This window comes from Coptis chinensis, chromosome 9 (assembly GCF_015680905.1).
Source record: "Coptis chinensis isolate HL-2020 chromosome 9, ASM1568090v1, whole genome shotgun sequence".
NCBI lineage: Eukaryota > Viridiplantae > Streptophyta > Magnoliopsida > Ranunculales > Ranunculaceae > Coptis > Coptis chinensis.
The window spans coordinates 72,215,409-72,229,099 of record NC_141464.1 but is presented as its reverse complement, the minus strand read 5'-3'; the positions used below and the strand labels follow the sequence as shown (position 1 = coordinate 72,229,099).

The following is a 13,691-nucleotide window of genomic DNA, read 5'->3' as shown; positions in this document are numbered from 1 at the left end:
TTCTTTTTGTAAGAAACCGATCGAATCAAATTTCTTTGTAAGTAGTCAAATTTTTAGAGAAGGAAATAAAATGTTTATTCGTAAAAGCCTTTTTTGTTGGGTTTAGCTTTCCTTTTTGGGTAGGAAGAGTTTCAATCCGGAAGGACTGCTTTGGTTTAACCTGTTTTTAGTAGTATATACTAAATAGGACTCTCAAAGTATTTTTAGCACAAATCCCGAAGAAATCAGGACCACTACTTAAGTCTTTATACAAAAGTGCATACAACATTTTTGTACTAAACAATATCACGCTAAACAACTAAGCATCTAAAAAAAAAATCCTTAGGATCTCCTTATGCAATTGATACTTTCACGGTTTTACCAAATGAAGTTCTCTAACAGTGCAAGAGAATTCATCGCCCGTTCCAATAATACCGAATGATATTGCACCTAGGGCGACTCCGTATCAAAGCAATTATATTGGAAGTGGTTCATTCTAATTAAAGCCTTCACCCGTAGTAAAAATAGTTCAAGAAGAATTACTAAATTTCCTTGGATAGAATGGTCGGGGGAGTTTCAAACCAAGGCATTGTACACTACCATTCCATAGGGAAGGCGCCCGTTACAACTTTATTTTAGTAAATTATGAGCAAATGAATGCCCTAAAAGAAATAAAGAAATAAAGAAAAAAAAACAAACAAACAAACAAACAAAACAAAACAATTTTAGACGGAACGATTAAGTTAAGGTGTTTTTTTTGGTAGTTGGATTATTGCCAGTATATAGAAGAACAAACAAAATACAATTCATTTTTCTTTGGTTGATTAGAGCCTAAAATCTACTAAGAAGCATATTATTAGTCTTTTGGACGGAGAAAAACAAAGAGAAGAAGAAGATCGAATTACACTATGGAATAAAAGCAAGACAACCAACTGAATTTCACTTTCACAATTAGGACTCATTACTGACGGTTCAATTACTATCCTAAAAAGAATGTAGTGGTGGATGTTGAGATTCCTACATGGGAGGTTTGTTGGCAGTATTGATCTTTGTGATGCCAAATATATATGGTACGGTTTTTATCAGGCCAGACTATAATGGTGCTTCTATTTCTAAAAAGTATCCCAAGGCAGCAAGTTAATTTTTTGAAAAAGGTATGCATACGGAATCACCATGGCTTATGTTTTGAGGTAATTAAAGTAAGGAATCATCTTAAGCTTAATGTTATAGATCAAGGAAACACAAAAACAAAAACATATAATTTCATATATTATTAGATTATTATTGTATGGAACTCCAAATTAAACATGCATCAAATATGGGATTGGATACCATAGTTATATAAAGTTATAAACACAAACTCCCAATTGACCATTGCTCGTTTAAAAATCAATACTGGGGTAGTGGATGAACTACAACTATAAGATTGTATAAAAGGAACATATTTACAAAATTGACCAGACCTGGAATAAAAATTAATAATCTCCCGTTCGAATTGGTTGGGGAGAAAATTCAGGGACATCATGCACTTTGCCAAGACATACGTAAAATTGATTTTCAGGACAACTAACGCTCATCACCTTGCAAACTCAATCATTAGATCTGATTTTCATCTTGAAAGAAGCTTACCACTGAAGAAGATGAACCAAAGAACGTAAGAAACTTTAAGCCTTTAATAAGGACTTAAAATAAAGTTATGGAAGAACTATTTTTGGGTTTCTAAATCAATAAAGATTAGCGAAAAAATAAGGACTCTTAAAATAAAGTTATAGAAGAACTGTCCTTCAGGTTTCTAAATTAATAAAGATTAGCGAAAAAATAAATCAATAAAGATTGCTTCCTAGATTGTCTTGCACGAGCTTTGATTGATATATATATATATATATATATATATATATATATATATATATATATATATATATATATATATATATATATATACTAGCTAAAACTCGTGTCTACCACTATTTCCTCAAAGACACCTCTAAACATCCACAAATTCCTTAGAAACATTTGTGGGATATTTTTTCTAACTAAACTCAATTTTGACTTATTTAAATGACTAAAGCATAGACTTAACTTGCACTCACAAATACTAACTTAGCTCCTAGTTTCCCAATTATATAAATGCCTTACTCCATATGGTCAATTGTGGATGTATTTATTTGATATTTAAGGTATGGTTTTGTTTATAATTTAATTGTCTTGGAGCTTAGTTGGATGTGCCTGTTAACTGGGTTTAAGGAAAAGTGTGGATGGCATTAGTGGACTTGGTAATTGTGGTTAGTTTAATTGCCTTAGAATCTAGTAGATCTTGCTAACTGGTTGTACTATTGTGGCATTAGTGGACTTGGCAAGGTACTATTGTGGTGGGTGTAGTGTGAGTGTGACTGGAAAGGTGTTATTATGCATGTAATATTTTGATTTTTTAATTAGTTATTGATTTTGTTCTTGTTTGATTGTTTTGGTACATGGTAGGCTGACTTAACATGGGCTCTCAGAAATCCCAACTTCATAGCTCATGGCTTCCTAAATATATGAAACAATTACTCTATTATCCATCACATATTTCCATGATTTAAAAGAGAAAATTAAATTAAATTAAATTATAATATAAAGGAAAAGGTAGAGATTAGAGAATATACAAACAATTCGACATATTTAACAATTAAATTATAAAAAAAAGTTCCTGCTTTGAGGGAGAGGGGGTCTATCTATATACCATTGGTTGATTACTTCACTGGATGAACTTTGTACGCCGGAGAAGCAACATATTCTCGTAACTCCATTACCTAAGTCATTATACTATCCTCGAGTTTTGAGGGCGACCAAATACTTTTGGCTATTGTTGAGTTTTGAGACCACGCCATTATTTTTTTTTAATAGTGTGTATGTTCTTAATAAGGTTCTTAGCTTTTGAGTGGGAGAGGGGACATGACTATTGAAGAAAAATGGATGAATATATAGAACTCAAGACCCACTTCATTGAATGAGGTGATTTCAGGAAAAAAAAAAAAAAAAAAAAAAGTATTGACTACCTTTGATGAATGAAGATTGAAGAGTTCGCTAGAAGCAAATGTTAATCTTACATACTTCACCATTAGATTATGCCAAAATTGTTTTCTCCTTGGCAATCTAGTATAACAGCTTCAAACTTGAATCAAACTTGAGACATCAAGCTTGAGGTTCTTGAATGAGGAAACTATAGCCTATCAAAAAAGATAAACAAATTTCAAACAAACTACAGAAATTTTCGTAAGAAACCGATCGAATCAAATTTCTTTGTAAGTAGTCGAATTTTTAGAGAAGGAAATAAAATGTTTACTCGTAAAAGCCTTTTTTGTTGGGTTTAGCTTTTCTTTTTGGGTAGGAAGAGTTTCAATCCGGAAGGACTGCTTTAGTTTAACCTGTGTTTAGTAGTATATACTAAATATGACTCTCAAAGTATTTTTAACACAAATCCCGAGGAAATCAGGACCACCACTTAAGTCCTTATAACTTGCTTAAAAATTGAACGGTTTTGTATTATAGACTAATATTTGCCCTGCGCCGCGACGACACATACACTTCGCTTCGCACCCCGACCGCATCCACCCCATGCGGCCACGGATCGATGCGCTTTGCGATCCGCTCCCCTATACTACAGATACGCCGCCGCCTCCCATTACAACACAGATATATCATGTTACTTCGAGCGCCTAACGCTCAAAAACTCCAACCGAAGCCCGACTAAAAAAAACTCCAATCGAAGCCCATTAGAAGCCCAACAAAAAAACCCAACCGAAGTTCACTCAAAGTCCAGCCACATTTGTTGACTTCAATAATGATTAAACAGCCCACACCTCATAAGCCCTAGGATTTGCCACCTCATAAGCTAGATCCAAAGGTTAGGGGGTGATGTTGGATGTCCAGCACCACCCTTCTTTGTTATATAATATAATATATACTAGAATTTAACCCGTGGCTATGCCACTCAAATCATTATGGGTGAATTTAGCAAAATAAAATCGTATCAATTTTTTATTTTAACCCCAATTTTATTGGGAAAAAATCAAGAGCAAAAAAGAAAAACAAATTAGTTACGTTAAAATGAATACTAATGTTGAATCTTTCCAGAATCATGTTGTGTCCATGGTTGAATTGAGTATCTAACCATTTGATAAAACCGTATTTGTAAGGAGTGTTCCTACCAAGAAGAGAGTAAAATATATAGAAGAGGAAGAAAATCAGAAGATGAAAACAAAAAATATTAGAATAGAGTTTTCAGATAAAAGCGAAAAATATGATCCTCTCCATCAAACAGAAATCATTGTGTCAATCTTGCATTCTCTCCATCAAGTTTTTGTTCATAACCAACCATAAATCAAAAGTTACTATCAACAGCAGGATTGACAAAGGTTACACCAAACAACACTATACAATTAAAATTAACTCTGCGAGCGTGTATCATTGAAGGGGCCAAAGATCCTATTTATGATGCAACAAATGCCATGCAACATACGAACCCATATAACCATTACATCTTATAAGGGAGGGGAAGCGCTAAGCATTACATCTTGAGAACTAAAATAAAATACTGGAAATAGTTTTCAAATTCTAATTGAAAATCTTAGATATTATTGACCTCTATGAACCGCAAAAAACGAGATATGGGAGACCGAGAGGCAAGATTTGCACTTGAACCACCGCCACCAACACTTGTTGCCTTCTCGAAAACAAAGCAGTTTTAGTCCCAAATGTTGTAGTTGGTGTACAACATGGGACATCCTTGGCCTCACAGATGGGACATGTTAGGTGCAAGCCTATACAAGGTCCACGACCTTCAATGATCCCAAGTTTAGGAACATCTCGAGATTAGTGGATCCAATGATCCAAGTAGCGATGAGATCGCACCAATGGCGAGCCCATTCGAAGATACTCGCCAACCCACGTAATCAACCGACCGTGCGGGCCGCCCCCTAACCGACAATTTCAAGTAGCAAAGACACCAAAACTATAAACATTACTTTTTGTAGTAAGTTCATTTCGAAACAAATTCGAGCAAGGTAGCCATATGTAGCAGCCACCACTGTTCTTTCGTGCATCACTTCCCATGGCACAAACTTTGAGAGGCCCACCCCCATTAGATGTGCACCACACATTAAATCTCTTTAGCTGAAGCTTTGAAAACAGTTGTCACAGCACTTGGAAATCTTGCAACTGAACTTATCCTCTGAGGTTGATCATCTACAGATGAATGCCGAGTAGATGTAGAAACCACATTACGAAGACGTTTCAAAGTGACCTTAAACTCCATAACGGATCTCGCATAGCAAAGTGAAGGAGATATGATGGCGTGGGGCACCAATAGATGGATTGGAAGGTGCTTCTCTCTACTAGACATCAACAACAAAATAAGATAAATTTGGACAAAGTCAGCACAATATCTTGAATTTATTCAACAAATTTGGTTTTGCCTAAGAAGAAAACTATAACTTTCATGGTCCCCTCCCACCTTTAAAAGAATAAAAAAGAAAGATTCTCCCCTCGGCTGGTTTGAGAAAAGGTAAAATAATTGAATACCAACCTTGAATCGATTTAATGGTAAGTTGTAGAGCTACACACCTTCATCACAAAGATAGCTTTGAGTATTATTTGACTGATATTAAATTAATGCAGACCTATAATTTTGTATATGCATACAACTCATATCTTTAGTTCTTTTACTCTTTTTTTAAAAATACAACTCATATCCTCCACTATCCTTTTATAAACGATAGCTTTAATCTATCGTATATAATTCTTCAAGGCAATATATATGATGCACGGAGCAATATTATATGGATGGAAAGATGTAAAAATTAGACAAACCATGTAAAAATATTTTGATGAAAAGATGTATATCGAGAACAATTATTAAGAACGACAAATCTTATTATCTCTTTATTCAAACTTACCCGAAAAAAAATCTCAATATCTTAATATGACCAAAACCTTCCAAGAAACCAATATAGATCCCTATTAATCAACAACCATTGATTGTAAATTCAAGGAACAAAACCAACATTATTAGTCACCCTAGCGAAGGACCTCTTGGTATAAAGAACACGCAACATAATTTTGCGCTTCACTGCATATCCCGCTAGCGGCTTGACCACCATGAAATGGAGATGCTTTACCAAACCCGGACAAAAAGTCCAAACCAAATAAGCCCTTAAAGATGACCTGGGTAAGTTTAGGATTGGGTGATAAAGAAATCTTAGGTTTAGAGTTATTAATGTAATGGAATAGGAAGTCGAAAAGTATAACAAGGCAATCAGGCGACTAAGTGTGGTATTCCTTCGCCATTGTGTGCCAGTGTCGTTCGTTGCTAAATTGAATGCTGGTGACTACAGGGAGAAGCAAACACCAGCAAAGAAAGCTATGCCAAGGCGCAGAAGTTTTCTCTTTCCATACACTTGCAAATTAGAAGATAATCGGCAACATGACTGGTATGGTTAAAGGTGGACCTAGGCCTGATTTTGTCTGAATCCATTGATCTCATGGAATAAAGTTTAAAGGAATATTAATGCTTCGAGCGATGCAATTATATGGTCAGGCGAACTAATTTTAATAATATGCAAAGATGCAATAGACAATAGCATACCTTGATTGCTCTTCTGTTCTCAAGCTGTACAAGGAATTCCGCAGTTCCGAATTTTCCGATTGGAATAGTTCTTGTGTGAATTCCTTCAGTCCATCTTTAGGATATTGTTTCAGAAAATGTACTTACTGAAAATATTGTGACAGATTTCTATGAGGGGTGAAGATCATGAAGAAGGCTATAAAAAGAAACAGATTTTCACCTCTCTTCCCAAGCTTTCAAAGATCAAACAAAAGTCTTCTTCAGTAAACAAAGCAACCAATCTCCCCGTTGCTTAGTGTCGGTTGGGAGAGAAGTTCCGAGGAACTGTTAGTGGGGCAAAGCTGCAACGCCTAAGTGTTGGACAATCAAAAGTTGAAAGTGATGCAAGTCCAGTCCTCCCTCCAAGTCCTTAACATTGGAGGCATGAAAATTGGGAGCCTCATCATGATTAATGGAACCCTCTCACGCCACGTAAATAGCATGTGAGGCAGGAAGCTTGTCTTTTGGCTCGTGTTTACTTTGACCCTAGGCTGAAATTTTCTCAGTAGTGCTCACCTGCGATAACAAATATCATATGTTGAAAGTGGTATAAAGTTAGAATATATCTATATGTGTAAAGCTTCAAAATGGAAACTTCGGTTCATGTCTTACCACCTACAAATGGATTCATGGATGAAGTCATCAAGCCCAAAAAAAATCTCTGCAGTCTGAGAGTAATTAAATTACCAAGAGTACATTAAAGTCGACACCATAACAGGAAAAACTAGAAAGGACAATTATCGAAATTTGACACAGGAATGAGATTTATGAGTCCATACCTCTTTTTCCCCGATCTTGTGAAACCTGATTGCAAGTCTCCATGAGAGATGGAGATTGTTGACTCTGAATGTAAAGTATCTCTGGAACCCAAATACTCTTTATCCGAGAGATGTTGGGACATAATGTCCAATTGATGAAAATGATGCTAAATTAAAAGGATTTAATTCATAATTTCATACCCGACCTTCATCATAATTTGGTTCTTTGGATCACCAAAGGAGTAACCTATGAAGTAGAAAATCTGACCCACGATAAAACCAATCCAAGAGCAACAGAAATGAGGGATGTATACACAAAACTTATTTGAGAACACCGGTAACATAGAAAAATAAATGCAAGAAAAGCAACACCTTATCTCAATTTGTTCCTAAGGAAAGGTTAATTGAGGAAGGCGTGAATTTTTTTTTTTTTTGATAACATTACCTTTAGAGAAATTAAAGTAGCACTTCCGATAGACAACATTAGTTGTGTCGCCCATAGAATCTGGTGGAAGGATGACACCGATTCGCTTTGAAGAAGTACATCTAGAAAGGGCAACATATAACCGCCATGACTAAACACGAGGTTCCGCAAATCAATCCCAACATACTTAATGATTGTCCTTGCGATTTGTTTATTGTCATTGCATATGAAAGGCTTAACTGAAAATTGAAGTCTAGTCATTCAAATGGCAGTTCTTTTGATGACGGCGTCAAAGCTATTATTGGGGATGCAGCCGAAATTCCCTGCCTTCTCTCGGTTAAATTGGACTTGGATGACGCGTGGCTTGCAACTCACAACCATCAAGCTGGTGCCATTACAGAGACCATCTCTCGGTGCGATATTCCTTAGCAACATTATCGGGAATCCTTTTTGATTTGAAGCGAAAATGGTGGCAACCCCGGAAGATCAAGAGAGTTGAGGTACTCATTTGGATAACGGTTTGCAAAGAGCACCGCCGCTAGGCTTTCAATCTCCAACTTGTCGAGCCAAATAAACAATAGGTTCTCCACCAAATAAATCTAATGCGGCGGCCGAATTAATCAACTGCGACATCATCATTATGCGTGAAAAGAATTGTTCATTCGGTAAGAAAATTTTGGTCAGTTTTAGGATCACACCCAATTGTGGATAAACCAAGATATCAATTCTTGAATATCTCTGCATTTCTGAATTGTCGATGGCAATTAAACAACTTCTTTATGGTTCGTCCCAACCTAAAAAGTCGTAAAAAATGGAAACTCTTAGGTTAATGAATGCTTGAAAAAAACATTTATAATGGACAATATAATGGACAACTAAAAAGAATTTGAGTAATTTATGCTTTACCTCTATTAAGTAATTGGCAAATGCCACATTTTCAGGTAACGAACTATCCAATCTCATATTCTGCACCAAAGTTAAAACATTTACATGTTTCCAGAACAATGACCTTATCAATGATGCCGCTACAACCATTTCTCGGCTGCCTTTCGATATCACTGGTAATATTTGGCGAAAGTCTCCACCCAATACTACTGTGATCCCACCAAATGGTTTCTTATTGTTGCAAGCATCTCTAAGCGTGCGATCAACTGCTTCAACACAGAACCTATGTTGCATTGGAACTTCATCCCAAATTATTAGATTCGTTTGTTTGAACAGTTTAGCTTGGAGTGAGTCCTTTTTAAACCCACATATAGAGTCTTCCAATACTTCAAACGGAATTGAAAAAGTAGAATGAGTTGTTCTACCCCCGTGTAATAAAAGTGAAGCAATACCAGATGAGGCAACTGTAATAACAATATGACCAAGAGTGCGACATTTGTCTGCAATTGTATTGTACAAAAATGTTTTACCTGTGCCTACCACTCCATTTAGAAAGAAAGATTTCCCCTCGTTCCGAATCATAGAGTCAACTACAACATCATACACATTTCGTTGTTCATTATTAAGGCGTTCAATATTATGGTTTACTTCTGCCTCCTGTACATCAAACTGAAGTTGGCGTTGCTCCCATATCAACTTATTCTTAGTCACTATTCCCCAATTTCCAGTTGATCGTGGCATTGGTGGAAAATTTTCTAGAGTTTTACCTGATTCCAAAAGATATTGTTCCAAAAGATGCAACCCAAAATCTCTAACTTGCTCCTCTGTTGGATTGGGATATTGATTGGGGAAGATAGTGTGTATCTTGTGCGCCAAATCGTCACATATACTTGCTGAGAATTTTGCCCATAACTCATGAGGTTGTGTTGGGTTGCACTCTAGCAAAATAATACCTAAAGCCTTCCGAAATGGGTGTCCCATAGTCATTATAGATGCTTCCTCTAGACATTGTATCCACTCCTTATCATCTTCAAGAAGTCCACGTGCAACACATGTTGACTTGAAAGTAGGGTGGGGAATACCATCAACCGTTCGCAGATTTTCAAATGATGTTGGACCCTTCACAACAGATAAGAGTAAACGCAGATAGAACCTCTCCCCTTCGTTGGGTTTAGCAAAATACATTCGTCCAATTGCATATCCCTTATTTTGTTTCCGTTTGGTCCATATCTTGTCTTGTTTATGCCAAACAAAGTGCTGAGGAAATTCCTGGTAAGTATAAAGCCGGGCTTCAGGATTTGAAGCACAACACTCAAAGAATGCAGTTAGACTCGACTTTTGGTTTTTTGCTCTAGCGCGAATCTTCTCGAGTGGATCTTTTGGGTTATACACAACATGATGCATTCCTTCTAAATGAAGGGCTAGACGTACAACAGTGGGGAACTTTTCATGTAATGAATATCCATATATCCTCCAAGCAGCTTCTGATGGTCCAATATATCTAGCATCAATGTATTGCTGAATCTCATCTCCACCAGCCAACACTAATGTTGTTCGATCATGACCTTTGTATATGTACTTGTGGATATACTTCACACAATGCAAACCGGCACAAACTTCAACATTGATATGACAGTTAAACATTCTTGCTAATTGCGGATTTTATGGGACGACGTTACCATTGTCAACTTTTTTATCCTTCACGTAGTAGACACGCTTGTCATCACGACGCATATAGAGGGGATATCCATCTTCAGCTATAGTTGTCACATCAGTAAAGGCATGGGGGTAATGTTTTGTGCATTTGTCATTTTCCATACACGGCGAGCTCATGTTTCTCTCACCACATGGACCGTGTATCATGCAAGTTATTATCGTTTCAAAAAGCATTGGATCTGCATTTGGATCAGGAAGTTCCGCAAACACGACATTATCAATCTGGACTGGAGTGCGTATTTTGTCTTCGTGGTGAAGGAAAAAGAGTGCATGCATGTGTGGAAGACCACGCTTTTGAAATTCAATAGTGTAAACATGTGCTACTTCACGACCAAACACATTCTTATCTTTGATGAATTTCATTAAGGCTCTTCTCTTTAGTTCAAACACACGGGCAACCAGCTCAGGTCTGTCTGTTGCATTTTGATGTTTGTCGAGGGCATCTTGTATCTCGGGCCACCTAGGATTTGCCATCATCGTAAGGAATATATCTGGATGCTTGTTGTAACGTGTTATGGCCATTGAATCTTGAAAAATCTCAAACATGTGTCTTGGACTTCCGGTAAACGATGAAGGCAAAATAAATCTCTGACCAATCTCATTTGGATCCACACCATCCTGTACATCTGTCAATCCCATGTACACTTCCGCACGAAGTTTATCCTGATTCATTCTATAGTAATTCAAGCGATTTTGCTCAGTTGAAGCCCAAGCATCACACATAAATTCTTGAAATAGCTTTCCACCATGGAGTATTGGTGAGAACTCAGTGTGGCGCTGGAACAAACGATACGCATAAAATACCATCTGAGTCATTCGCTTCGAGTTATCGTTTCCAACATCATATATTTTCATTTCACATGACCAGCCCAATTCCCCACGAGGGAAGAATAGAGGATAGTGTAGCGGAAGATAAGCAGGATTACATTCATCTATGCGGTTCAATGCATTGCCAGCTTTATAACGTAGTACAATATCTCTTGTACTACTCATTTCAGTTCCATCCCCAGGTAAAACAACTGCAATTTCATTTGTTGATGGAAGGTTGTATCGTCTCCGGTTAGTTGACGAATTGTAGTGCAAATACGCTGTGACACTATCATCCCCGACCTCATTTGCACTCAATATATCATGGGATTGACGGAGGGTATCCATAAATCTATTACACTCTAGTAACGTGGTCTGGATAATGTCTAGAACATCACGCCTCAAATGGGGATTTCTGCGGTGACGAACATCGAGTTTGATGATGGGTCATAAATATAAAGTTGAGCATACGTAGGTTCCTTTCCCGGTTCTGGAAGTAAGGATCCAATTTGATGGCGCAACTCACCATGTACAGTGAATGGGATAGGACCCGTCCCACTGAAAAATCTGTCATCTGCTTTGGAACCGAGACTGATGAACGCATTAGCCAAATTATATTCCTGAGTGTGTTCTCTAAATGATCTAGCCTTTGCATTGTTTCCAACATATAAATCTTGAATGGCGGAAGGCAGCGGATTGAGCAAAGGGAGACTGATTTTCCTTGCTTACAACATGATCCAAAAAGAGGACGTTTCGGTGATGACCTTGCCAGCCTCTCATCTATCCAATGAAGAGCTCCACAATAAGGACACTCCACATCCATTTTGTCAAGATAATGACGACCATCAGTATGCACATCAATAGAAGGTTGTACAACATCATCAATTTCCATAGGAGGTTGTTCATCATTAGTACCCATAGCACATTCTGGACTTATGCGTATTTGAGAATTCCTTGAAGAAAAAAAAATGATATGTTAAGGATAATAGAATTAGAATATACTATATAAGAGTACTACGAACGATAAATAAAAACTTACAATTGATCAGAAAGAGTATTTTGGCTAGAAGAATCATTTCCAAGGTCGTGATTACCAGTCGATAGTGACCCAGTAAAACATGCACCTTTAGTTCGCTTGGGTGGAGTGAGCAAGACTGCATCACTCGCTTTGTTCTTCCCATTATGTCTGAAAGACTGAAACCAACATTTGATGTAAAATTCGGTGCCATTACTGTGTGTGGACCTGTTGGCATGAGTTGTTGCATTTGTTGCTCTCTCTCTCTTAAGGTAACGCGTGCCAATGAGCCGAGAAGGTACGAGTTGATGGACACTGCAGTGCGTTGTATATGCTCTTGTTGTCTTCTTGCACGCTGTCCCAATTGGCGTTTGGAAGGTAATTGAAGGTTAGAGGGATGAGCTGGTGGTTCTTGTTCAGCTTGGTGTCTTCCATCTTGGGCAACAACCTATAGTTTATTGCAAAATTGAAATAATAATGCAACTTAGGCAAAGTATAAACAAATAGAAATTGTTAAAGCACGAAACAAACACAATACTATATAGCATAGAATCAGGACTTCGTACCATGGCTTTGGCTTGAAGATTTTAGTGAAGTTTGTTTGAAGGTTTTGAAGGTTTCTCTTCTCTGTAACCTCACTCCAATCCTACCTCGTCTTACACTCTAAAAGTCAAAAGTAATTAAACCTATCAAGCCAAGTACTCAGTACATTATCTCATGTATTCATTAGAAACTAATAATGCATATGCATAAAAGTTTCATTCAAGAGAACGTAACAATATGAAAAGTAAGAAGACTTACCCATGGGGATATGGCCCAGGGCTTTTAGAGTCAGGCCAGATTCTTTCATCCCTTTCACTACCTTCAGACCTACCAAACGGAAACACTCTATGTTACATTGTGGACGCCAACTTTACATCAATATAATCAGTAATTGTATACACAACTTATTTGAATAGAACTATGCCGATTCCATAATGTAAAAGTACATATACCTCGATGGGGCAGGCGCAGAAGTGGTTTTTTATAGCGGTCACCGAAGACATACTATAAGGAGGAACAGAAAACTGCAAAGACATGATATTATTCATTTGGAAGCATGTGTAAAACGCCCATCCTTTGGTCTTCGTGAGTATACCAAAGAGACCCCTCAGACCTGCCAAACGAAAATACTCTATGTTACATTGTGGACGCCAAGTTTACATCAATATAATCAGTAATTGTGTACACAGCTTATTTGAACAGAACTACGCCGATTCCATAATGTAAAAGTGCAAATACCTCGATGGGGCAGGCGCAGAGACCGCAATAAAGAAAGAGAGGCAGCAAGCTTCAAAATAAACAGAGACGAAGCAGCAACACCAATAGCAGGAGAAGCAGTACTATGAGTAGCAGCTAAAGTTGATGAATAAATAAACAGAGACAAAGCAGCAACACCAATAGCAGGAAAAGCAGTACTAACAG

At 37.3% G+C, this 13,691-nt stretch overlaps 2 protein-coding genes across 2 annotated transcripts; both read right to left on the bottom strand.

The window, feature by feature from the left end:
* Positions 1-5,119: 5,119 nt before the first annotated feature.
* On the bottom strand, positions 5,120-10,333 carry LOC147477867 (uncharacterized). Its single transcript, XM_086586106.1, has 2 exons — positions 8,711-10,333; positions 5,120-5,263 (listed from the first exon to the last, which is right to left on the bottom strand). The coding sequence occupies exons 1-2, from the start codon at positions 10,331-10,333 to the stop codon at positions 5,120-5,122; spliced, it is 1,767 nt and encodes a 588-aa protein (XP_086442232.1).
* An 18-nt stretch (positions 10,334-10,351) lies between these two features.
* On the bottom strand, positions 10,352-11,560 carry LOC147477866 (uncharacterized). The gene has a single exon (XM_086586104.1). It carries the CDS (start codon positions 11,558-11,560, stop codon positions 10,352-10,354), a length of 1,209 nt encoding a protein of 402 aa, XP_086442230.1.
* Between the last annotated feature and the right edge of the window lie 2,131 nt (positions 11,561-13,691).

Coding starts and splice junctions, on each gene's coding strand:
- LOC147477867 (XM_086586106.1), bottom strand. CDS start 10,333: ATGTTTAACTGTCATATCAATGTTGAAGTTTGTGCCGGTTTGCATTGT. Junction 5,264..8,710: donor TTGCCAATTACTTAATAGAG/GTAAAGCATAAA, acceptor ATGGAGTTTAAG/GTCACTTTGAAACGTCTTCG.
- LOC147477866 (XM_086586104.1), bottom strand. CDS start 11,560: ATGGATACCCTCCGTCAATCCCATGATATATTGAGTGCAAATGAGGTC.